Source organism: Acipenser ruthenus, chromosome 16, assembly GCF_902713425.1.
Source record: "Acipenser ruthenus chromosome 16, fAciRut3.2 maternal haplotype, whole genome shotgun sequence".
In the NCBI taxonomy this organism is placed as follows: Eukaryota; Metazoa; Chordata; class Actinopteri; order Acipenseriformes; family Acipenseridae; genus Acipenser; species Acipenser ruthenus.
The window spans coordinates 6,808,972-6,834,622 of record NC_081204.1 but is presented as its reverse complement, the minus strand read 5'-3'; the positions used below and the strand labels follow the sequence as shown (position 1 = coordinate 6,834,622).

Sequence of the window (25,651 nt, the reverse complement as noted above, 5' to 3'; positions counted from 1 at the left end):
AAAACCTTAAACATGGCAGGTGAAATATATATATATATATATATATATATATATATATATATATATATATATATATATATATAACAAAAAATAAATTGTGACATGTACTTATGCAAAAAAGCAAATACCCTGTACATACATACCAGATTCCAGGCTGCCGAATGCTATAATTGACCTTGACACATATTTATATTAAAATTCCCAAACTATTGTACAGTATTATTGTATTATCAACACAGCACACTGTACTGTAAATAAGGTAGTTTCTTGCTAGTTTTGTAACTTCAAAATCTTCATGTGAATTAGGTTAGGTTTCCCATATACCTGTAGTTTAAAATGTCTTATTTCATGTAAATCAGTGTGTACCACTCTTCCATTGACTCATCACTAATTAGGCTGACTGAACACAAATGGTCAAGAGCTACTCTATAGCTGCTAAGATGGCATATTATTATTACATAAAACTAATGCGTTATTAATATTTTTTAAACTGCTGATTGGCAGTTCATAAGCTCTGCATTTGCTTTACAAAGTAGGTTCAGGTCAATAGAAATTTGCAGATTGTCCTTCTTGAATATGCTAGGGAAATGGTTTACTTTATAATGAGGGCGAAGGTACTGTAGCATGGATTTTCTTAAAAGCCGCTTTGCTAATCGATGATTAGTATTGATGGCTGAAGTATGCTTTCTTTCAGGTTTTAATTGAGCTGCCTCTGTGAGCTGTTAGTGGTCAGTCCTTTAGGCATTTTAATGATATAGCTTCATTGGTTCTTCTGTGTAGTACCTTTTATAAGGAATCGGGGATTTAAGTTTAAGCAATGGTTTTGTAACTTCTGAACCAATCAGCTGAAAATAGAACTTGATTAATGGTAAGTGATCAATCTTTGCCAATTTATTTTCATTTTTAAATAAGGATGCAACCAGCAAAGAGTAAACAGATGTATTATCATCAAGGTACTGTAATCATTTGGCTAATTTGCTAACTAGCATGTTCGGAATGGCCCCAAAAAGTCAGTCAACTTGTTTCCACTCCTGTACAACTACAGTATACTGTCGTTGTATACAAACTAGAGAGAAATATTTGGCAAGCTTCTTTGACCAAATAAAAAAAAAAATAAGCATGCAATACGAGAGGTTTAGAGACCTCTTCATTCAGTATTCTTTTTATTCAACGTTCCAGAAAGTTACAAAAATGCCAGGGTGGATTAGTAGGGCCCTATGAAATCCGTATTTATATATTTTTTAATTTTCAGGTTTATTTTTTCCTGATTTCGGATTTTTCGGTTTTAAAAATCTGTACTTTGTTAGTTAGTTAGTTTTTTTTATAACCACAAGTGTTTGATACATTGACAGAAATGATGAAGCTTGAAATGCATGAAAAATATGACCAAAAAAACCCATTTCTAAACCGTTTTAATAAAAGTGCTTTCAGAAAAAAGGGTACGAATGTAATAAAAACAAACTAGGAACATTGAAACACAAGCTGAACTATAACATTTCAAAATGGATGTAATGTTTTAATTAATAATTAATGACAGTGTAAATAAAAGCCTAAATATTTTGATTTATTTTAATTTAATAAAAAGGCATTTAGTAATATATCCATGAGAAATTTGGAGAAAAAATGCAGCAACTAGACACTACATTCTGCAGTAGTCATGACAGTACTATCTGCTCAGAATAACTTATAGGTTGTCGTTTTCCCATAAACGATAACTGTAGCTAGCAAGTGAAGTGGCACGAGAGGCAGTGCTTTTTTACAGTTAAAATCCCGGTCGTGTATGGTGGCTGAGAGGTGCAAACATAGTTTTTTCATGCATTCCCATGACGTGTGTTTCTTGAAGCCTCTTGTCATACAAACACCGTGCTATTTCAATGTAATTTTTAAAATATATATATATTTTGTTTGTTTAAACTGATTTTGTGGTAATGTCCTTGGGTGCCTAATTCAGTTTTTTTCTCAGAATTCCGTGATTACGTCCATGTTCTCCAACATTCTACTGGCACATATATTAAAAATATCAATGCAGAGCTGGAGGCTAACTGTACATTTTCTGCTTGTAAATGTAATTTGCATCCCCCAGTGCCCTTTCTTGCATTTTCCCAGCCAGAAAAATACACATCAGAAAGTGCCTGTAGGACCAATATTTACCAACACTAGGGCCTGAACTTAACTGATTAAGCTTTCTGCTCCATTTGGGATATTCCTTCCCTCCTAATGTAATGTAGCCCTGTTGTTCTGGGGAAGGAGTTCACAGAAGAAAAGTAGGTTCCACAGCAGACTTTTAAACCTATAGATGATACTCAATTATGAGGAATGGAAAGGAAAAGGCACCATGAACCTAATCTTTTGTAGAATTTTGTGAAGCATATCCTCCTTTTAGTTATGCGGACAGGGTTTGCATATTCTTCCTCTGAAAACAGTTTGGCGGAGGTGGATTTTTAAGATGAAGAAGACTGCTACTGTAGCCAAAACCCAGATGTAATATATTTTGTGACGTTACTATGCATCCTTGACTAGAAAAAAGACAAAGTATTCTGTCATGTATTGTAGAAATATATTTATTTTTTTTCCTGCCAATGGATGTGCACTGCAGGCCTGTGGCACATGGACTTGTCAAAAGCATTTGAAAGCCTGCTGGCTTGTGTTGTTGAATTTCCCTGGAGGAAGACTGCAGAGGGTACTCTCACAGATGTTCTGCTCTAACTCTTTGCCTTTGATGACATGGAACTGCTGTGCTTTTTCAGAAAGCACTGGTGACCACATACTGGTGAGTGCAGATCTCTGATTTAAAGCCTAGTTATTAAACTCTAATTCTTAAGGTATTTAAAGCCACACATTTAGTTACAGTATATCGCTGTCGTCAGGAGGGGAGGGGAGGGACCACCATGCTGGTTTCTGACCTGTACTAATATCTATATCATTACTGCCAAACTTTTCAAGGTTAAGTATCAACAAGATTGTAAAAAGTGGTATAATATTTTACCCACTAGGAAAGGCTTTCATTGAGTTTTAAACTTAAACAACTTTTTAACACACTTATGCCTCAACATGATTTGCTCGATAGTGGCCGTTGATGACAGCTCTACCGCGTGGTAGTTGACCGCGACTGGAGTTATGCGTCCCGAAACGAAGGCAAGGGCGCTAACGAAAGTCAACTAGCACGCTATTAGAAAACACATTTTCTTTTTATTTTCTTTAAAACAACACTTTAAAACCTAGATTTACCTTGAACTTGCAGTGATATGTCGGGTACCCTTCCGCTGAAAAGCAATATTTCTGAATCGGCCGTGTCTCGGTTTGTTGTTGTTGAAAGATGTAGTGCTCCAGTCGAGCTGACAGATTGTGATTGGCTGATTCGGCAGTTGCGAGTACGGGACTGGTTGCTTTCGCTGGTGCAAAGTATTGATTGGTAAGTTTTGGTGGATAATGAAATAAATTGGGACCAGTTGTGTTTTGGTTTAGTATTTGCTGTCCACAATTTGTGAACTGAGCTTTCATTAAGGCAAGTCAAAATGAAAAAGCCGGCACGTGTGCAGATTGGTTTTAAGTTCCAGCCGGCATCTACTGTCTGATAAAGGACTGCTAGAGCTGGAAGCTGATGGTAATGAATAGTTTTCAAATGAGTTATTATTTTTAATTGATGTGTTTTAATAATCTTGAGATTACCAAAGCTTTTTTGTTCTTGTATTTTGTTTGTACTGTATGTAGTTATTTTATGTGTGACATCCATGTAATAACTGGTTTAGAGAATATGTGTAATTACATGCAAACAAATTAATATTTGTAACATTACTGAAGGTTCAAAATAAGTTTAAATAATCAGATGTTTGCGCTGTCGTAAGTGACTTGAATATTACCATCAGACTTTTGATTTTCAAACAGGCAGGTTGTGTAAGACAGGATTGTAATGTCAGGTTAAATAGGTACGCCACGTTGCTAGGCTACCTTAAAACCATCTGGGTTGTGTCCTTGCTTGCGCTCTTTAGGGAATTCATTTTATTTTGACATAATAGCAAGTGATAGATAGATTTTTTTTTTTTTTATATAATGAAAGCTGGGTGGCATCAGGTCTTTACATAAGAAAAAGCAAGATTCATAATAGACTGTTGTAGGGTTTGAAAGAGATAAATGGAAACAACAGGAGATAATTGATTTTGTTTTCCACTTTTGTATCCAAATCAGACTTGAAACAATAACTTATCGTATTATTATTGCAAAAAGGTCCACAAGGATCAAGTAAAAATACAATCTTTTGTTATATAAAAAAAAATAAGATTGCAACATTAATCAAAAGATAATTTGATTAAGGATTTTTGCCACTAGTTATAATAAAGACAGGGTTTGCTGTAGTTGAAAGAAGCCTAGAGGGTAAAATCATTTAATATTCCCTAATATGTCATTTGCTCTGGGGTGAATAATTAATTATTCTGCTTCTGGTTAATCACTTTTAGGTTAAGCACTTCAGGTCTGACAAGGATTCAGAATTCATCCATTGAGATTTTAATCTTTGTTGAAGTTTCATGCTGCTGTCTTCACAGGAGAAAATGTAAAGAAAATAGTTGTTCAGTGTTGCATAACTTTTCTATTTTTTTTTTTTTTTTTTTTTAATTTTACTGAACGTTACTTTGGGTACTTTTTTTGTGTTTTTATCTATTAAGGTTCTTCAATAAAGTGTGTGAACATAAACGCTGAATTCAGAAATTGCAATATGAAACCAACAATTTTTAAATGTATTTATGTTATTTTATTTGAAGTACACAACAATGTTACACCGCATATAAAACAGGAAAACATTTATTTCTACTAATAATGAATTGCCTAAATGGTTTGGGGCCATATAGACCCAAAACAGCAATGTCCCTGCATTTACAGCATAGTGGACAAAAGACACTCCAAAGAGAGCATGCTGCTGCAGGCTGTAAAATGCAGTATTCTTGACCTCCTCTGGTGTGAATGAGGCAGATCAGACCAATCTTGCTGTTGTCTCACAGTGATGCACCTTCTTGAGCTGCCTACCTGACTCATGTTTGAAGTGTTTGATTGGATTGAAGCCTTACGGAAATGGTGGCTAAGGAAGCATCCTCACAACGTGATCCTGAACGAATCCCTTGGTGAGAAGATTGTGATCATGATCAGAAGGACACATTATCTCTAAAGACAGCAGTGTGGAGTAGTGGTTAGGGCTCTGGACTCTTGACCGGAGGGTTGTGGGTTCAATCCCCAGTGGGAGACACTGCTGTTGTACCCTTGTGCAAGGTACTTTACCTAGATTGCTCCAGTAAAAACCCAACTGTATAAATGGGTAATTGTATGTAAAATAATGTGATATCTGTATAATGTAAAATAATGTATAATGTGATATCTTGTAACAATTGTAAGTCGCCCTGGATAAGGGTGTCTGCTAAGAAATAAATAATAATAATAATAATAATAAAGACAAGCATGGCTAATCAGTGATCTGGTGATGTTGTTTTTTTTTTTTTTTCAATCATCTTTCTTTCAATCAGTTGACCTGTGCAACAAAGACATGGCCTGGCAAGTTTGAAAACTTTCATCCAAAGCAACAAAGACTGCTTTGTTATGGTGCGCCTCTCTCCAGTAAAGTTGCGGGGATGATTATTCTCAATTTTTTATTTATTTATTTTCTCTCAAAAGCTGTTCTGCTTGTGTGTTATTGGGGGTGGATGTCGGACATCAATCTGGCCTTGGCAGGACATTCATACTCAAAATAACACAATCAATGCCTGTGCTTAATAGAATGTTACAGTAGTTATTTCAGTGAATCCACCTACTGTAGGATACTCAAAATGTGTAAAGATTTTTGTGTGGTATAAAAAAAAAATCTAGAGTACTTTTGATTTATGATACACCTCATTTTGCTATTCTGTTTAAAAAAAAAAAAGTTTTGCTGCTTCATTTTAATAACATTAATGATTGGCATTTTACTATTTCCTATACATTTTATACAGTTTGCCATCAATTGGTGGATACATCTGTATTTGTACAAATCTAGCTTATGCAATTTCATTAAAAAAAACTTTTTTTTTTTGTATTTTGTGTGTGTCATTTATTTATTTATTTGTGGTTGACCCCGATAATGAACACTGTATCTGTTTCTGATGAAAGGTTTCTAAGAATTCTGGAGTTTTGCCATATGGGGTTACCACCTGCAGTATGCATTGTTTAGGGAATTCAGAATGTCTATAAAGGTCATTGGAAGCAGTAAACAATGTACAGCTACTGCAACCTTCACTGACAACAGTTAAACAGGACAACCTTGTTCCAGTTGCTTCCAGGGTTGTTTTATTAACATCTTGTCTTAGTATCTAGCTGTGCTGGTTAATTAAATCAGTTTGGCAGATAAGATATGGCTAAAGTATGTTGTGCTTTTGGGAGTCCCAAATGAAAATGGATTTCTCTGTAGCAGCCTGAGGATAACACACACAACAATGGGACATGACCCAATACAATTAATTAAACACAGTCCTGTGGCAGTCCGTTATTTAGGCCAAGTACTGTACAGTTTTACTCCGTTTTTGTCATTCTTTTGTTGATACGAATCTGAATAAAGAAACATACCATGAAGTCTGTAATCATTACTAACAGTGCTGCATTCTTGCATATTGTACTAAGGACATGTTTACCTGTACTATGGTTCTGCTGCTGTGCAAAGTTTTTCTAACTGGAATTTTAAAAAGTAACCCTTTGTCTTTTGTCTGCAACACTGGTACAGCATGCAATTTGATGTGCAATACTAATATGGTTCCAAAAGAGTGGTTTGCCGTGCTGTATGTCCATCTGTGGATGCAAAAGCTTCTGTTTTTTATATATTAATCAGCCCTGGACATTTAATGGAATAAAATGTGCACGAAAACAACTATGCACTGCAGCGATGAATACTGTATGTCACTATAGAGCACTGCACATCAAGCATCAAAGGGAACAGTGGATGAGGTCATTTCTCTGTTTCAGTTGCCTGTTAGCATGCAGTAACTTCATTTTATTGCTTCTCATAACAACAGTTATTAATAGATCTCTACTGTAGCTGTTTTCTACTGTATGCATCTATTTCTTCATATTAGCTTCATGCATTACCAAAATGTATTTCGATCTTAGAACAGTGGGTTCTAATGGGTTGATTAGAATTCACCACACAATAGCATCCTAGAACCAGTCTCCATTGCGTGTGAATGACCAAAGGTTAGTGTTTAGCTACAATCGCCTGAGAAATGAAAGATGCATTTGAAGCCCTTAACCTTGTGCAGTTAGAGTAAGGTTATGTTGTCAGTGCATAACATAATACCCTAACATGATCAGCTTAGAGTCTCTGTCATTTTCCAGGGAATGCCTTTCGGTTGCATTGCACTGCCAGTAGGGAGTGTTGCATGAAGACCTCATGCAAACTGACAGGGCTGGAGATAAGAATCCTGTTGCCCTTCAAGCTTAAGAAGGTATATGTCATATTTATAAAAACAAAAAAAATGACAATAAAATAATAAAATCCTTCTGCACATAGGCAGCCGTGATTAAGCATAAAATTTTGTCACAGTAAAACTATGTCAAAATCACGGCACATTCACTGCTGATAATCGGAATGATCATGGTACAAAGATTGTAACTTGAAAAATATATAATATGAATGTGATATATTGTAATATTTGTGCTAAACAAACATCTATTTAATGTTTGTTACATGTTCAATGCATTTTCTTTTAACACATGGACCTAGTCAAAAGTAAGCATTAGATTTGTATTTTATGAAAACATTTTTAACAGTAGCTTTTCAAACAACTGTAACAGGAATGTGCTTAGCTTTTCATTAAAACATGCATTCCTTGTATGAGGTAAAAAAAAAAAAAAAAAAAAAATCTGAACACGGAAGTTACATTTTTAAAGTAAATGTTCTGGTTGGATTTCATAACAATATCCTTTTCATTGATGTCTATTTAAAGTTAAACACAGCTGTGGTTTTGTTATTACAAGATTAACCTTAACAATTCACTTTTGATGCGACATCTGTCATCCCCGAGCACCTTGTTAAAAGATTAGAGGGATCGTTCTGCATCTACACTGTTGACAGGTATTGTTAAGCACCGCAGGGCAACTACTGCAAGAGCTGCAAATCTGCGTTTCATGCTTCAAAACTATAAACTCTCCTCCCTTTAGGTTTTGCATTATCAAGGCTATGCAGACGTATATTCTGCACAGAAGGCTTCGGTTAATTTGAAAAGTTTTGTTTCTCCTTTAAAGCTGCTCGCTCTGCTTTCATGAAATTATTTGGGATATTTTGCTTTGCTCGTTGCTTAGAACGTAATTTCTCCACTTTTTTTTCTAGTTCTGTGTTAGTATTCGCCTTTAATTGACATTTGCTAACCTCTTTGATAACTTTACAGTGCCGCCAATTAAACGACGTGTACTCCTCACTTACTAAGTGGAAGTAGAAACAAATGGCAAAATACATGGGCTTGTGACCTCCATGATTTTATCATATCCTTAGCCATGGTGAATACCTTATCCTTAAACACATATACTGAAAAACCTTTGTATAAGTCTATTAACTAGGTATTTTTAGGGGGTCCTAAAAAGGGGGGAGCGACTTATACACCGGTGTGACCTATAGGCTTTTTCCTGAAATTCTTGTCTCAAAAAGAGGGGGGGGACAGGGGGGGATACATAGCATGAGAGTATGTTCTTGGGATGAGCGCAATAGGGGCCCAGTAACTTACTAAGCCACTGCCTAATAAGATGACAGAATGTGTTGTTAATAAACATATTAGCTGGGTCCTACAGTAGCCTCTCCTGATGACCCAACAGTTTTAAGCAGTGTTATCACTGTGTTAAGAGTTTCATTCAATTTGTAACGCTGCAAACAAAATGCTAGTACAATTAAGTACTGACTGTTGCACCTTGATCAAGTGGTTGCTGAAAAATAAAAAAAAATAAAAAAGTTTTTCCTTTCCTGCATTGCATCATACAAGTTGAATATGAAATATAGCCTTTTCTCCCCCTCTGTAGTCTGTTCGGATAAACCCCCAACGATGGCTGAACCTGCAGGAATACCAGAGCAAGAAACTGATGCAAAGCAGTGGGGTGGCGGTCCAGAGGTTCTTTGTTGCTGATACTGCCACGGATGCCTTGGAAGCAGCTAAAAGATTGAGTAAGTCCTGTGATGTGTTTGTAAAGCATTGGAAATGTTGTTAACACAGTAAGTGGCAGAAATACATATGAACTCAATTGTTATTCCTGATGAATTTCATGAAGTAATAATTCCTAATGGGAATTGCCAGTGTGATACATTAAGTAGGTTTAATGAATATGATTGCATTATTAAAAACTATTAGGCCTACTGCTTAAAAAAAAAATCATTAAAATAAGGCAGTTTTGTACAACATATTACTGTTCAGGACCTTGAACAGTTATTTTTTTTAAATGTCTATACTCAACAGTGCTGAATATCATAAAAGCACAACTTGTTATTTTTCCACACTCAATCCTTAAATAAATTCCAAGCATGGGTTAATTCTGCCTAGGGAGAATTGAAGGTTTTAAATGATTTTCCTTATTGTCAAGCATGCCAAGTACTTTAGCAGAGCACTAAGTCTAAAGCAAGGCTTTATCAACTGTGTTAAGGGATCTGATTATGCAGCTAGTCTGCACTACTCTAAATATAAGCATAGTAGTACAAGCAGATAAAAATAAGCTGTTTCCATGTCCTGATTGGAAGCAGCTTTGGGGTTTGGTTAATGCGCTTTTTTTTTTATTTACCAGTAGCTGTAATAAATCTAATTAAGCATTTCATGCTGAGGGAATGCAACATTTGTGGAAAAACTACCTTGCAAGCATTTAGATATTTTTAACCATAAACTGCATAGTGGCCAGTCATTATAGCACTCTCATTCCCAGAGGCAAATACATTACATCATAGGGGTTCCATCGCAATAACTGGTCTGTGTGTCGATCACATCATACTCCCAGAGCCACATATCAGTATCTCTGAACTAAAAAAGCCATTCATTAAAACTTAAAGGTAAGAGGTATTGTGTGTACAGCCTTGTAGTCAATTTGTGGTCCATGGATTTAAAAAGCTTACTGAACTGGTGGGGTGGCGGGGTATACATTCTACAATGCAGTATTATATGCTGCATAATTTCATTATACCTGAAAAGCAGATATTACAAAACGGGGGCTCTAATACTTCATTGTTCTTGTCATTAGGCATGAAAAGTTTGGTGGTATGTGAAAGACTGCAATACTATATGTGTTTTGCCCAATTTTTACTCAAATATATATAGAGAAATATATATTTTTAGACAATGCAGCCCTCAGTAATGAATATAAATGATGACATTCCTTTTTCTGTTTGCTCAAAATCTCTTAGAATAAAACCCATAGCAAGATTTTTGGTTGCTTTGTATAACTCATAAACCTGTTGACAGATGCATCTGTTGAATAAATCTAGATGGATTTGCACCACACTTTGAAACCTCATAAAACAGATTTATCCTGTATTTGGCATTTTTAGGCTTCAGTCTGACATGCACATCTGTCGAATCGTGTTTGATACAATGGGTCTACCGATTGCAAACATTTGATGAAATAAATTTGGTCTCAATGTTAAATCAACTAATTTTAGGAAAGATATGCTTCTGAATTTAATATAAAACTTTGTTTCTAAATGTAAAAACCCTAAAGCCATCCAGATTCAAGTAAGTATTAGAACATTTCTTTCTCAGAAATGCAAAAGTCTCTTCAGTTTTATGTTCACGGTCACGTTGTCTGTTTAAATAATATTGTTCATAGCCTTCAGCAGATTTGTCTTTGTATTCTAAAAGTATCATAAATCCTTTTAAATTTGCCTATCATTGAGCTTACTGTATACCAAAGGTCTTTTGTCAGGAAAAATTTACCATCTTATCTACTGTGAATTGTAATTCTTAGTGTTTGCACCTTATTAGTTACCTTTGATATTCCCAGATCTATGCTTACAAATCCCTAAACTCTTTACTTCAAATTCTGATGTACACCAAAGTCAAAGGGCAAGCCATGCTCATAAACCCAAATTATATCAGCGCTTGAGGCAGTGTAGAGTCTCATTTTGTACAACAACAGTTTTCTTACATTTCAGTAGTGGACGTCTGGTTTAAGAGAAGAGAGGTAAGGGTCTTTAAGGTGTGTATTGCCATTGCTGCAGGAGAGCAATTAGTGAGGGAAATTAATCAATTCGTTCACATTGCAGTAGCATGAATATTCAAAATACAGTGTTCTGTTGTGAGCATGACAGTTAAATCTCCTGTGTACTTATTAGAGAGATATCATGCATAAAGTGTCAAAAACAGCATCATGTTAAATTGCAGTACCATCATAAACCAACTGATAACAAATCAGCTGTGAATATGAGCCTCTTCATGAGGGGATAGGGATTTATTTTAGGATAATCTACTGTAAGAGACATATTATTATAGATAAGGGTTTTTTGCTGTCAGGATCATAGTCAAAAAGAGACACACGTAGATAACTGGCCGTTAGTTTAGAGACCAGAACCTGCATGAACTCTGTGCCCTAAATTCTATCTGATTCTGATGATTTGTCTGATGATCTATTCTGTAACACTTTTTAAGTATGCAACCTGTACATTTGATCATGTTGATTGTATTATCTACATAAAAAAAATGTAATTAAATTAAATCACTTTTTGTAGCTAAGATGCTAATAAATTTGACTTTTGGGTCAGATTTCTGAAGCAAGTAATCTTTTATGTTTGTTAATAAGCCTTGAATGAGAACATGAATAACAGGGATAATGTGGCTCTTCCACAGTTTATTAAATAAAGCAATTGATCATATCATTGTGCCTCCACACATTTGTTTTAAAGCATATTTATTTTAGAAGCAGAGGCAGAATAATAAATAAACATTTCATTATCAGTCTATATGTTTCAGGTAAACTGCTTGTAGCATTAAGACTTTATAGGCCAAATCCATTGTGTTAGAGATGCAATTTAAAAGCAGTATTGAGTAATTCTGGGAGGTGAGCATAGGGAAAAACTAGAAGGCATGGACATGATTTCATTGTCTTGCTTGGCTGAAATATGTCTCCCACGTTGCATTAAATATAATGTTTGAAACATATGCATTATATTTTACAGCATGTCATGACACCCTTACAGTATGTACAGTTTTTGTTATCAATTAAAGCACAGTGTAGATAAACAAAAATGTATATTCGTCTCACTGAATTGTCTTTACATGTATACTGACATTTCTTCCTTTCTGCAGTGTAATTTGTTTTTTGATTTCTAGTGAAGTTGCTTACACTCCCCCTTTAGGATTGGATGATTCTCTCAAGATGAGTTCAACTCCAAGTCCTCTGATGTCTCAGAAGAACACAGGCAGCTTGAATTTTCTAGTTCACCTGTGTGTAACTAATGATACAGAAAGACCATTGATGTTGTTTTAAATTGATGGAAGAACATCCTCTTCATTTGCGTGGATGGATGGTTCTTGTATCTTCCTATTGTTGGACCTTTTTCACTTAAAGAACTAGTTCAAGGATAAAAAAGAGCATGGAAATAGTGATGCTTTTTGAATGACAATAACACTTTAGGCTATACTGTAGTTTTGCTTGTGTGTTGCATGTTTGTAAATACTGAATGTCTGAAAGTATTACATTTAAAATGATATGAAAGTGCCTTTTTGGTGCATATTGGTCCTGCAAACAAAGGTTAGCTTTTCTATACCATATTTTGTTTTGGTTGTCTCTGATTTCATTCGTAGTCCTTACAGCGTTGTCTGTTATGTATGATGTCTTACTCAATGCCATGTGCTGCTTTAGATTGTTTTTCCTACATATCTATATATTTAGTTTTATATTCGATTCAGTTTTTCAATTGGTCTCTTGTGGTGGTGATGATGGTAAGCATTCTTCTCCCAATCATGCTGTTGTGCTGTCTCCATTCCATCATCTTAGTACAGTTAGGGTCTAATTCTGTAGACTACTTGAAAACCAGTAATCCCATTTGTTTAAGCATGTGATTATTTCTACTATCCATACTGTCATATGAGTATGGTGGTGCCATCATCCCTTTTATAATACAATGTTGTTATTTTCAACTTTTTATTTTTTGAGCATCCTCTTCATGTTTGCATTATTTCAAAGCTTTGGCTTTTAACGACAGCATTGTTTCAGCAGTTTAAAGACTTAGTAAATCTAGGTTATTGCTGTCTGTCATTAACTGTTGGAATCTATATATTTGTCACACTTACCTGATGAGTTGTATTGACTCTGCTAAGTGTAACTTTTATAGAGTTCTGTTTTAGCCAAAGAAAATCAGCCCTCACCACACTTTGTCGAAAACCAAAGATCTTTTTCTGCAGCGAGTTTGTAATCTGAGGGCTGTTTTATCACTGCTGAAGTCTGTGCTTAAATATAATAGTTTCTTGCAGTTTATGGGTCATAAGGGGCTGTGAATGAAAGACTGTGTTTGGAATTATATTGTAAAACAACTGACTATAGATGATTTCTTGTAGATGATTTCTGTAAATATACTTAAATAAATAATAGTTACAGTCAGGAGCCTAACAAATCAAAATCTAATTTCAGGTGCTTGACAGTAATTGGAATACTGATGTATTATATTATATATTACTTGTTCATGGTGGTGGTTAGGCTGCAAACCTAACATTTCTCTTAATGGTTAAGAACTATGTTTTTTTTTTTTTATTCTGCATTATTACCTACTTTTAGTATGTAGAGTAATAGCCATGTTACATATTATGATTTTATTTTTATTCATGGAATATTTTTGTTTATTCGGAGCAGCATTTGTATTCATGATTTATGTTACTTGTGTATGTTGTTGGGTGAAACGTTTCTTTGTATGCATATTACAAGGCAATTTGGATCATTTCTCTTATGTCCGTGTAATACTATAATAGACTGGTTATAAAATAAGCCTAATTACAGTCTTTCCTTCTTTTTCTCATTAGGTTTTCTTATTTTTGTACCTGTGTATATGCTTGTCACAGGTAGGGCAGCTGCCTCTGACTGGAATGGATAAGAGCATCTGCAGTGTTAAAAACCTGACAGTAAATCAGATAGCCAGACATTTTGTCATTTTTTGACAAATCTAGGCTCAACGAATGATTGCAAGTGACTGGCACAGTAAGGGATCAAGCACACCCTTGTTCTCCAGGGTTGATGACTCCAGGCCAGAATTGCTACATTCAGATCATAGTACGCTGCTGTTTGCTTGATGCAGGGTTTCAAGCACACATTGTTATGGTGGACCCATCTCCAGCCAGACACTCAAGCAGCAGATGCTTCACTGTTAACAGTTTCACAGGGAGTGTGCTTGTCTACAGCAGTGATGTGTTTCCAGATGAAAGTCACAACATGTTGGCAGGTTACATGCTTGCAGCCCATATTGCTCTGTAGGCCAGTTGAAGAGTGTCAGGAGAGAGCACAGAACAGGCATGGATATAAATAACATAGATTTCAGGGATAGTTGAACCACGTTTTTTGCAGGTATTCTCTCTACCCTTTGTTGCCAACTATCCAATGCTGATGAGACATTTAATAAGGACAGAGCTCATCCTCAAACGTTCTGGGTTGCTTTTGGATTTCTTCAGCTATACAAAATGCTGATTCTTTCTTGACCATTACTTTCCTTTCATGCCATCACCGCAATTCGATTCTGAAACATGCAGTATGCGATGGGCTTGGAAGCATGTTCTAACTGTGTAGCAGGAAACCAAAGTGAATAAACTTGAGCTAGCTGTCACCCAGGCATGGCACAGAAACCCTAATGAAATGTCTGGTAGCTTGCTAAAATGTTTATCTCAGCCCTGCTTTAACTTCATAGTAAGTGCATTGAGTTTTCTGCACAGGAAACCCTCCATTTGGTATGCCAGCGCTATTGTTATAAAACTGCATTCTGGCACACATAAAGGATGCACACATAAACCCTAACTGTAACACATGCAGCCATTCATTAGTTAATCCTCTGGGTTCATTATTATTATTATTATTATTATTATTATTATTATTATTATTATTATTATTATTATTATTATTATTATTGTAAAAAGTCATGAGTAATAGAGAAATAGCCGCACAGATATTGTCTCGAGTATTTGTTCTCATTAACATTCATTTAGTGTTAAGATTGATAGGGAATGTTTCTAGAATAATCAGCGTTATCCATACCAACACCACTGTGCTGCACCTGTGACGAGCTTGTGAAGAAAGTAGCAGGAGACAATTCCTGTATTTTGTAATATATATCCCTTCTTTGTATTTAAAGGGAAAACATGTCTGTTTACAGTTCCGTAATGTGGAATTAAAAGTATTACTGTATATGTTATAGAAACTTGGCAGGTAGCGACTGTAGACCATGGAGATGGGGGTAGTATCGTGGGCACTTTGTTCTGGCCGTGTTGCCACAGCATTATGAATGTGCTCAGTGTCACCACCAGTTGTTTCCCCAATGGCTTGCTTTCATTGCTGTTCCATTTCATGAGAGTTTTCCCACTAGAATTGTGTTACATTCATCTAAGTATAAAATGCATACATTTGACAAGTTTACTGTTATAGTATAATACATACATGGGTTACAGTTTCATACAGGATGTGTATGCAAGTGTCTTTTATTTTATGCATATGACAGTGTAACTCTGAAGGGTACATGAGTGCTGTGTACTGCATATAATTTCATTTATCAACTAGAGCAGAAAATTCAAATAAGAATTACATTTTTGATTCTTGGTAGTAGCCTCCCTTGGACATTATACCAGCTTCATAAAATCCAGGCAGTCTATTCAGCAAACTTATACTGAAGTCTTCCTATGGTTTTCCTTGTTCTTGTTAGCCCTAGTTTAAGCTTCTTGGCTTAGTTAGTTTGTCCCATACATTCTACAGTATGTGGTTGACTTGTGTGATTAATTGCATTACTTTTTATTTTGACTTCCTTGCTCCTGTGGTCCATGTTAGTGGTTTGTTTTGGGGTTTAAAAAGGATTCTGTTAATCTCTCCATTTTTTGTTATGTAGATTGCCTTTCCTCGTTTCCTCCCTCTGTTACAGTGTAGTATATTATTATTATTATTATTATTATTTATTTCTTAGCAGATGCCCTTATCCAGGACGACTTACAATTGTAAGCAAATACATTTCAAGTGTTACAATACAAGTAATACAATAAGAGCAAGAAATACAATAACTTTTGTTCAAGTGTGACAAACCACAATTCAATAATACAGCAGATAATAGTGATAGTTACATCAGGATATGATTAAATAGTGATAGTTACATCAGGATATGATTAAATACAAAATACTACAGGTTAAACACTTGGCAGATTACAGTATTCTGAAGTACAGGATTAAATGCAGTAAAATAGGGGGCAGATAAGAGCAAAATAAAGCACATTTAAATGAAGGGTGATAGTGTCCCAGGATACAAATATATATATATATATATATATATATATATATATATATATATATATATATATATATATATATAATTAAATATATATATAATTTATATATAATATAATAAATATATATATAATATAATATATATATATATAAATATATAATATATATATAATTTATAAATAATTTAATTATATATAATTTAATTATTTCTAAAATGTTAATACATTATTCTGTGTTTTTGGTTTTTTAAAATGTTAATAGGGTAGAACCCCCTATGGTTTTAATATATGTATCACATATTTACACCAAGAAGGTTTTTGCCTTGTAAACCTAATCTGAAAATACCAGCTTTATAGGGGATTTCTGTAAAATGTTACAGTTTTAATAAATGCATTAGGAGGTTCCCCAGTCTCCCACCTTAAAGGAAATGTATACAAACCAAGAAACTGGTAAGGCAACACGGTTGCGTAAGACTTGCCAAATGTAGTCAAGTGTCAGAGACAAATAAATGATTTTAATTGACCTTGATTGTGGAACATAGGACACTATGACACATGTTGCACCATGAGAAGGCTTTTCACCACATAGATATTGAAAAGTCTGTCACTGAGACAGGCTGTGTAAAGTATACTTAAGTCTGTAAATGAAGACGTCTGAAAGTATACTAGATCTTCACAAAATCTAATAATCCTCCTCACATTTCAATAAAAGAAATAAAAAAAAAAAACAAGCAAATGACTTACCGTTGCTGCCTCTTGCACTTAGCCCTTCAATATCTTCTTTTTTTATTATCACTTTAATAAAAGAATCACAGTACATTGGATATTTGAATCGGCATGTCCAGGATCGTCGATCAACTTGTTGGTAAAGAGCAGCTTATATCTGCGTGCATCCAAAAGGGACGTGACATTTAGAAGAAAGCCTCTGCTGCAAGCTCCTGCAAAGAATTCCTGAATGTCTTTAACCTCAGTTGATTGATTGACACTGAGCATATAAATAAATATAGCAAGACAAACTTGATTATGTTGAAAAGGATATTTCAGAGATTAGGACGACAACAGAGAATAATTTATTCGAAGCACTGTCTGTATTGCTAGCCGGTTATTTCTAACCCTGTCCTGTTGAGCAATAGACACGCAGACTATCCAAAGCGAAACCTCTAAAAACAACCTTTACTGAACTTGCAAACCTCTTCCGTCTCCAGTTACCTTTGCTGTTGTTTGTCTTCAAAGCCTAGATGTGAACTGACTGGATGTAGAGAACATCTTCCTCCTCTTTGTTTATTGATCGTTTGTATTCCTGTTTTCTGTAAAAGCTGCAAAGGACAAGGTGCCCTCAACTAGAAGAGGTCGACGTCGGCTCTCTGAAGACTGCGGCCATCAGTATGAATTTGAACTATTGCATGTAAGATTCTGAGAATTGTTCAGTCATCTAGGCTTCCCAATTTTACTAAAAGAACGTTTCATTGTGCTAGTGAAATATCAATAAAATGTGTTTGCTTCATGCCTTATAATCTACTGTGTCACAGTAAAGGCGAGGACATCTCTTGTACAGTTCAATACCCTGCTGGATCAGAGTGTCATCTCCTCCTTTTTTTCCATAAACTTCAACAGCATTAAAAAATAATGTTAAAACTGTAAGAAGGGTTAGTGTCTGTCAAAAAGTCATTTGGGTTTGGAATGATTCTGTATTCTTTTTGACAGGAATATGTTGCAGGGATATAAGTCAGTGTGCAGCACAGACTATAGGTCATATCTGGTGGAGGTTTCTTTCTCTGGTTCAGAAACAGACATCACCTGACCATTCCATGCCCTTGAAGACTCATCTTGTGCACTCTTACTCACCTGGCCCTACTGGGAAAAGAAAATAAGTGAGAATGACATGAGTACAGTATTCATTTTATACAGCCCTGCTGTTTTATAGATTAGCATCTAAAGCACTTATTGTCACTGTTTATTAATAATGAGGAGAATATACGCTCGGAATATTGTACACTGTAATAAACAACATTACAAAAGAAGTTCCAAAAGCAGACTTTGTGACTTTGATTTTTAATATGTTCTCATAAAGTATGAATTCCCTTAAAATAAGACTGTCTTGAAGCATTAGAGAACACCCTTGACATTCAAGCAATGTTTTAAACACATTTGTGGTATTTTTATGCACATGTCCGGGGTCATTAATTAACTGGGAGTAATTTATCTGCCCTCCTCTCAAACTGTCTCTTTCATTTTGCTGTCTGAATGCCATATTGCAACATGCTTCTGTGTAAATAAAGGTCTCCGTCAACCGTCTTGCTATTTTCTCTATGTCTACAATAGAAGTGGATGGTTGGCACTTTATTATGTTAAAGATGACAAACATTAATAGGTTTGCAGTCGGTCACTGGAAATACTTTGGAAACAATCTCTGTTTTCAGGACCCGGAATATGACACCAAAACAATGTCATCAGACAAAAATACATCATTAGAGATTAATATTTAATAATAAAATAAGAATGAAAAGAAGTATGAAGGCAAAGTTTCACAGCATCAATATAATGTTTTTATTTTATTTTATGGCCTCTTATCATTCTATTGCTCAGAATAATATGCTGTCATGGTTACATAATGGGGAAATCCCTACCTGTTAAATGGTTGAAATGTAGCCTTTGCTGTTCGTAAAGTACTGCATGCATTTTCTTTGACACAACAGTAGTACATGCAATACAGTGCGATACCCAGCACTATTGATATTGAACTAATATTTAGCTATAACTATTTTTAGATCATTATCACCATAGTTTGAGGATGATTTTTGACAGACAGCAACAAGCCAAAAGAAAGTTGATACAGCACAAAGTGTATATGTTAACGTTCACTTTCATGCAACATTAAATTTGAAAAAAAAAATAGTGATGATTTTATTTAGGGAAAAAAATATATATACAAGGTTCATGTTTTGCCCTGGGAAGTGCAGGTGCCCCTTGCACACTGTTACTCACAGCTTGTCTGTTGAGAATGGCAAGAAAGCCATCAATGTAAGAGAAATCTGGTCTCAATTGTCACATTGAATGACTGATGGCTTTGTGTGGCTTCTTGGCATCTTTACCTGCCACAGCAAGTATGCTTGAGGCTAGATTTGGGGAATAATGTACAGTCCAGTAATGTAGCACAGGACAAAAAAAAACTTGAGTAAACCAAAAGGAACATGTTTGTTGCAGAATACTTTCAAGTATTTTGTCAGCGAAGGCTGGTATTCTCCCAGCATTTCTGTACCTTTCAAGGACAAACTCATAATGCATTTCATGTCCGGATAATAAAATGACCTTTCATGTGTTTTAATAAACTGTAATTGTAACCTAGGTTAGGCTTGATGGAATCAGGGTTATAGCCTGCCTTCCATTTGATTGAATTACAGGCGCAACCATCGTTCTAAAATGTTTCAAATACATTTAATGTTATGAGGGCTTCGGCACAGAGCAATAACCTCTTGCCTTTTCCGGCAGTTGGAACCTTTTCTTGACACCATGCTGTTATAAATAATTTAAAAAGTACAAGGCCAACAGCAGTGAAGCAGTTTGTATTTGATTCTTACTAGTTAAAAACATGCATCTGTTTTTTTATTTGTGATTAAAAAACAGATTGCATTAGTCTGTTCGCAAAATGTAAGTTGTTGTCCAATTAGATTTCTGATTCCATATATTGCTTTTCATTATATAGTTAATAGAATGGAATAGTTCAGTTTTGTCAAAAGGCTATTTTACTAAATCATACTTTGTAAAGATCTGTTGCAAAGGAGTCATGAACAGGTAAGCATACCAGTATTCAATTGACAAGATGCATAGTTACCATATGAGGAAAGGGTCGATTTAGTGGGTGAGTTTATGCCAGATATGTACCGATATCTTGACTATTTTATTTACATATTCTGTTCAATCAAAAGACAAGGTAAGGTACTTTGTCAGTGTGCAGGCTGTAATAAGAACAGCTTTATTCTATGCTAAGAATTGGATTAGCACTCAACATTTCCCAGGTAGCCTAAAAGCATGAGTGAGTGCGACTGCCGCAAACCCTGTTTCTTTTCCGATTTTCAGTATGGTAGACAATTTACCTTCGGTTGTCTGTTTGATATGCAAGTTTCATAACGCACTGCTTAAAAGATACCTCGGGATAAAAAATATTTTTTTCTTAACAGAATTAAAAATGTATTTGAATTTTACTGCTGATACTTAGTATTACTAATACTGCTGCTATAATATCAGCATGTTTGAGGTCTGTGTCCTGTGGTTGTTGCACAGCAGTTGTCCTCTGAGATGCAGAACTGTTGGAATTTCGTGGTTGATCAATATATGTTGTTTTTACTCGTCAGCTGTCAGGAACCTTCAGTTTTCACCAAATGACTTTGCTGTACACCCATTGTGAGAGACGCAGCCCCAAGCTTGCACAGGCCCATTACCCTTCCTCAATGTTGCTCTTGTGCTTTTGTGATGCAGCTGTCCAGTCTGTCTTTGAACTGTTGATTTTTAACTGAAAAACATTAGTTTGATTTATCAAGAACTGGGATGTATCATGTTCCAGGTACTGCAGAAGCTGTTCTGTTGTAGTGTAGTGTTTTTTTTTGTTTTGTTTTGTTTTGACTGCATTTTTTTTTACTTGTTGCCTAAAACCTATTTCAATTTCATGAATCTATGGGGTGACCACTGGACAAGAACACATGACACTTGTCAATGTGTCCCTTTTACTATTTCAGCATTCAATGAAAGAACTTCAATTTTTAATCTTCCAGACATCGACTAGATAACACACATTTTGTTTAGACAATGTTTCATTTCCAAGAAGTGGTCACTGCTTTGACAGTTTTTTTGTAATCTAGCTATTACTACTATCTCATATAGTGACCAAAATATGTCCTATAACTGTTGTGTTACTCATATGCTAGTCAGTATAAATTATATACTGCATACTCAAACATATTTCAGTATCCTACCAAATACTTAAGTCATGCAGTGTATGCCTCACACTGATGTTTTTTAAATCAGTGATCAAACTATAACCTTCTGGGATATGCGTGTTTTTTTAATGAAACAGTCTCTAGATCCAGGAGAGTTCATGTTTGATAATTGTAGGCAGTATTTTTCCTTCCTTTTCCTCAAGGTCCTAAATGTGTTTGTTGACTTTAAAACATATGCTATCCAGTGTACACACAGCAGCTGAGTTTCTTGGTTTTCTCCATGGGTCCAAAGTGATAAGTAATTGTTTTTCAAACTCTGTAACCTGTTATTAACTTACAGTACTCATGTCGACAAATTGCAAGGTTACCCAATCCACAGCATAGTTATAAAACGGAAAGCTATAATTAACGAATCCACTAGCAAAATAACCTGTTGGTTAAAATGAAATGTTAATTAATATAAGTGAACAGGAAATACCCAAAAGTTGGCTGGCACCTCAAGTGTGCGCTATCACAGCCCATGAGTATCTCACTGCTTGTTTACTGATATCCTCAAACATACCATCAGCATTACTGACAACCTGGGGTACAGGCCAAGGTATGTTCTTTTTTAATGATGTGTTAATCAGCTGGTAGTTGTGAAAGACATTTTAATCCAGATCCATGCTGAGCAACAAAACAGTATGCTTTTACCAGTTATGTCTGATTTTGATCACAGCAAGCTATTTTATATGAAGTCCAGAGGATGCTTCATCCTATGATACTGAGCAGTATCACAGTATGAAGTCAAATGGATTTCTTAGAACATCAGATCTAAATTATATTATATGGCGCTACTGAGCCGTCTCAGAGACGTTTAAAAAATATTTAAGTGGGGGGGTGGGGGCTCCCGAGTGGCGCATCCGGTAAAGGCGCTCCACATGGAGTGCAGGATGCGCCCTATAGCCTGGACGTCGCCGGTTTGAGTCCAGGGGGCAAGGGGGGGAGGGCTTAGGTCGGTCAGGGTGTCCTCTGCTCACTGCGCACCAACGACCCCTGTAGTTTGGCCGGGCACCTGCAGGCTTGCCTGTAAGCTGCCCACAGCTGCGTTGTCCTCTGACGCTGTAGCTCTGAGGTGGCTGCATAGTGGGTCTGCAGTGTGAAAAGAAGTGGTCGACTGACGGCACACGCTTCGGAGGACAGCGTGTGTTAGTCTTCGCCCTCCCGAGTCAGCGCGAGGGTGGTAGCGGTGAGCTGAGCCTAAAAATAATTGGATATTCTAAACTGTGAGAAAATAATAAAAAAAATAATTGCGATTACTAAATTAAAAATAAATAAATAAATAAAACAATTAAAATACCCATTCACACAGCACAAAATTGCGCAATCTATGCCGGTATAATACCGTCACAACCCTTTCACACAGCCAAAGGGATCATGTGAGTACAATGTTCAAGCCTGTCAGTCAACAGGTCATTTTCATGGCAACAGAAACAAAACAAAACAAATAAATAAATAAATAAATAAATAAGCAGAATAACGTGGGTAAGCTACATTAAAAAAAAGAATGTTGTATATATATCAATTTCCAATCTTTTAATGAATGGTGCTTGAGAACTGTAATGTACTGTAAACTTCCCTGTGCTCGCTTTGTCCTCTCTATTAATAATATATATGTATATATGTGGAAAATGTAAATAAAAATATTTAAGTGGGGACACATTATTAATATTATTTTCATTCAGCCGTCTGATACCAACTGCCGTGTATTAAAAGTTGTAGGCTTGTCGACCATCAAAAAAAAAAAAAAAACCTACCTATTGCATAAACTGTCAACAGCTACAAAAAAATGCATATGCGTTGTTTTTTATATACAGTATATATTTTTAAACAGCCTGTTGTGTCTGTTGCTCACTTTGAGTTTCCTCTGTATTCTCGAGAAGTTCTCTGATCACATTAACTGGACTTGTGCAGGGTCTGTGCCCCCAAATTCTACTGCACAGTTCAAAGTGCCGCATCTGTTTAGTAGCTGCCACTCGTAGAATTGTAAAGTTAACAATTCCTTAACTTCTTCCAGTCTCCGATTACTGCCTCTTTCTTGATCATCTTGATTGTATTTAAAAAAAAATGAAAGCGCGTAACACCAGCGACAAAAATACCCAACACATCCGGTATACAGTCACGTGGGATGCTGACTTTCAATCCACGCCCACTATAGTGCGCAAGTGCAGGCATAGCCTTTCACACAGGACGGCTCTGTGACGGTATAGGCAATTCACACATACCAAAATGCCACATCAGTGCCGGTTCTGAGCCATCATAACTTGTCCATGTGAAAGGGGTATAAGACTTTGGCAGAATCTTTGTGTACTGTAACTTAGGAACACATGTTCACCTTTTTAAAAATGTTTAGTTTAACTTAGGCACATTTGATTAAAAAAATATATAATAATACATCTACATTGTAAGGTCTATCCATTGCATAAAAGCCGATATTCAAATATAATGTCTGGACATTGTAACAATGGAATAAGCTTTCTTGTTAATGGACTGTAGGTGTGTGTGAATGGCATGAGCATACACAGCAGAGAAACCAGGGCTCACTCTGTGTAGACATCTAATCATATTGTTATATAAACACAGTATTACAGGGTTATTTTCAAGGTTATTTGCATGCAACTTAACCTTTTTTGTGCAAGGACACTTGTTCTATTTGTCTATTCACTATAAGAAATAAAAAATAAGTATTGCAAAATCTTGCTGATATACTGATAGCATGGTGAGTCTTTCTCTGATACAGTAATTACATTTTTTAAATGCATTTTGTAAAGATATTCATTAACTATATCTTTTTTTCTTATTTTATATTTAGTTGTCTTGTATTGAAATTGTAAATTGGCACACACATGGCACAAGGGAAATGTACTCCCCTCATAGCCCACATGTACTTGATTTGCTTGGAGCCTGCCTTGTTCCTTTATATTCTCCCACAGTGTGATGGTTTACTGCTTAATTAAATATCAGACCACATGAACTCGATCATCTGTAACCCTTGGCAAGATTACTTTTGACTATAAAAGCGTGCAAACCTTACATTCTAACTACACTTGCCATTTATAAGACAGCTAAATGTATGTTTGTACGAATTATTAATTGAGTAATTGTTTGAGAAAACGAGTTGTTTGCAGAGGTGCATTTAAATGTATAGTTTGTTTCCAGCTGCTAGATGAGAGCATATGAAAGAATAATTCAATGCATTTTAACTCATGTAGTCTCCAGTTTTGTATTATAGCAAGTAAGCACTTTTCACTTAATTCCGTTGCAATGGTATATATGTGTGTGTGTGTGCATGCATATATATATATATATATATATATATATATATATATATATATATATATATATATATAATATTTATTTCAAAAATGGTAGCAGTGTGTGAAATTTGAAAATGGATGTTATGTGTTGTGAATGCAAAGTTTCCACCCATTTTTTTCTGAATGTATTTGATTTGGAGGAAAAACATTGCCTTTTTTAAAATCAGAACCTTGAAATTGTATCTTAATGGGGTCCATTCATGGTAATAATTTACATTGCCAGCCTTTTTAAATCAATAAAGTAGTGTAGTGCACTTCTGTGGTATACAGTGCTGGTTTAAAAGTGTGTTTTCTTTGTATCAGGTGTTATCTGGTATGTTAGTGTTTTTGTACTTGTGTGTTTTGACAAAACACTTGATTTCCTGGCCAGTTAAAGGAGTGCTAAATTTGCACATACATTTGTCACCTTGGTTACACACGGTCTCTTCTTCACCTGCCACTATAGATGGAATCAAAGAAGAAGGTGCTTGTCAACTGCCTGAACTTTGCAGACAGCTGTTACTGTTTGCTCAGTCCTGGTTCTCCCTTCCGGCACTCAGTGGTGCAGGCCCTCTGCCATACGTTCTGTTGAGCATTGAACCATTCACCTAAAAGTGATTCGCAAGTAGTTTGTTTGAGACTTTCTGTCTTTTTTTTTTTAATCATGTTAATGCTAATTTATTCATACACTGGACTTTTCATTGTCTGGACTTTTCATTGTATAAAATAATTTTAATTAATCTCCTGAGTTATTTACTGGTGTAAGCTTAGCACTGAGGTAGTGGCAGTGGCAGTCTTAGTATTTGTCAGGATTAATAATGAGCATTGGTTGCTTTTCTTCCTGTTCACAGTATTGTGTGTGTTGGTAGTTATCAGTATAACATTTTTTCTTCTGTATTTTCTAATCTTAATATATAAAGAAGAAAGTTTGTCATACTTCAAGACA

General features: G+C 35.4%; 1 protein-coding gene across 1 annotated transcript in view; it reads left to right on the top strand.

The window, feature by feature from the left end:
- The window catches only part of LOC117411893 (succinate--CoA ligase [GDP-forming] subunit beta, mitochondrial), an 80,303-nt gene that overhangs the window by 5,668 nt on the left and 48,984 nt on the right, over positions 1 to 25,651 (top strand). The window contains exon 2 of the mRNA XM_058988616.1: positions 9,019 to 9,160. Coding sequence (XP_058844599.1) covers positions 9,019 to 9,160 — 142 coding nt within the window. The remainder of the gene's footprint in view (positions 1 to 9,018; positions 9,161 to 25,651) is intronic.